General features: G+C 53.0%; 1 protein-coding gene across 1 annotated transcript in view; it reads left to right on the top strand.

Moving 5' to 3' along the window:
- The first annotated feature begins 6 nt into the window (after positions 1 to 6).
- The window catches only part of ADAMTS19 (ADAM metallopeptidase with thrombospondin type 1 motif 19), a 97608-nt gene continuing 96921 nt past the window's right edge, over positions 7 to 693 (top strand). Inside the window, 1 exon segment of the mRNA XM_010725877.3 lies at positions 7 to 143. Coding sequence (XP_010724179.2) covers positions 59 to 143 — 85 coding nt within the window. The 5' untranslated portion in view covers positions 7 to 58.

Genomic DNA, 693 nt, shown 5'->3' with positions numbered 1-693 from the left:
GTGCTCCACGGGGTTCCACGCTCTGCCCTGCGCTGCCCGCGGATCCCCCGCAGGGCCAATGGGGAATAGTGGGAGGATGCGCCTGAGCCGCGTGTGCTGCGTCTTCTACCAGCTGTGCGTTCTGTCCAGCGGACTGGCAGCAGGTAAGTGCCATCCCCGGTAGCTACTGCCCGCTGCGTGCGGGAGACGGCGGTGCTCAGGCGCAGTGCTGCCAACTCGGTGCTGTTTTCCGAGTGTATGTGGGATGGGTGCGCGCATACAGCTACCCCGTGTATCTGGTTGTGGAGGCTGTGTGTATGCGCGTATATATAAACACAGAGTGGCGTTGTGCTGTGAATCTTACGTTAATTACATTCTGATACGGTGTGCGTGCAGTGCGTTGGAGTCGCCAGTGATGATAACGCGATGTGGTGGTGGTAGTGATGGGGATGCAGTGTGCGCGGCTGCCAGCGGTGCGTGCGCTTAGCAGAATGCCGCTGGGAGGGCGCGTGCATTTGGCTGCACTTTTCGAGTCACTGGGTTTTGTGAAATGTGCTAAGGACAGGGCTGAAATTTTCAAAGTTGGTCTTTTTGTTTGTTTCGTTTTGTTTTGTTTGCTTTGTTTTCATATATTCAAGGTTTTTCTGTTAAAATGCATATACGCTTAAGCTGCATGAAAAAGTTGCCAATTTTTTGTCTAAATGAAAGTTTTGT

The sequence above is a fragment of the Meleagris gallopavo genome, chromosome Z (genome assembly GCF_000146605.3).
Source record: "Meleagris gallopavo isolate NT-WF06-2002-E0010 breed Aviagen turkey brand Nicholas breeding stock chromosome Z, Turkey_5.1, whole genome shotgun sequence".
Classification (NCBI taxonomy): Eukaryota; Metazoa; Chordata; class Aves; order Galliformes; family Phasianidae; genus Meleagris; species Meleagris gallopavo.
Note: the sequence above shows the minus strand (reverse complement) of the source record. Positions and strands in the feature narration are given on the sequence as shown.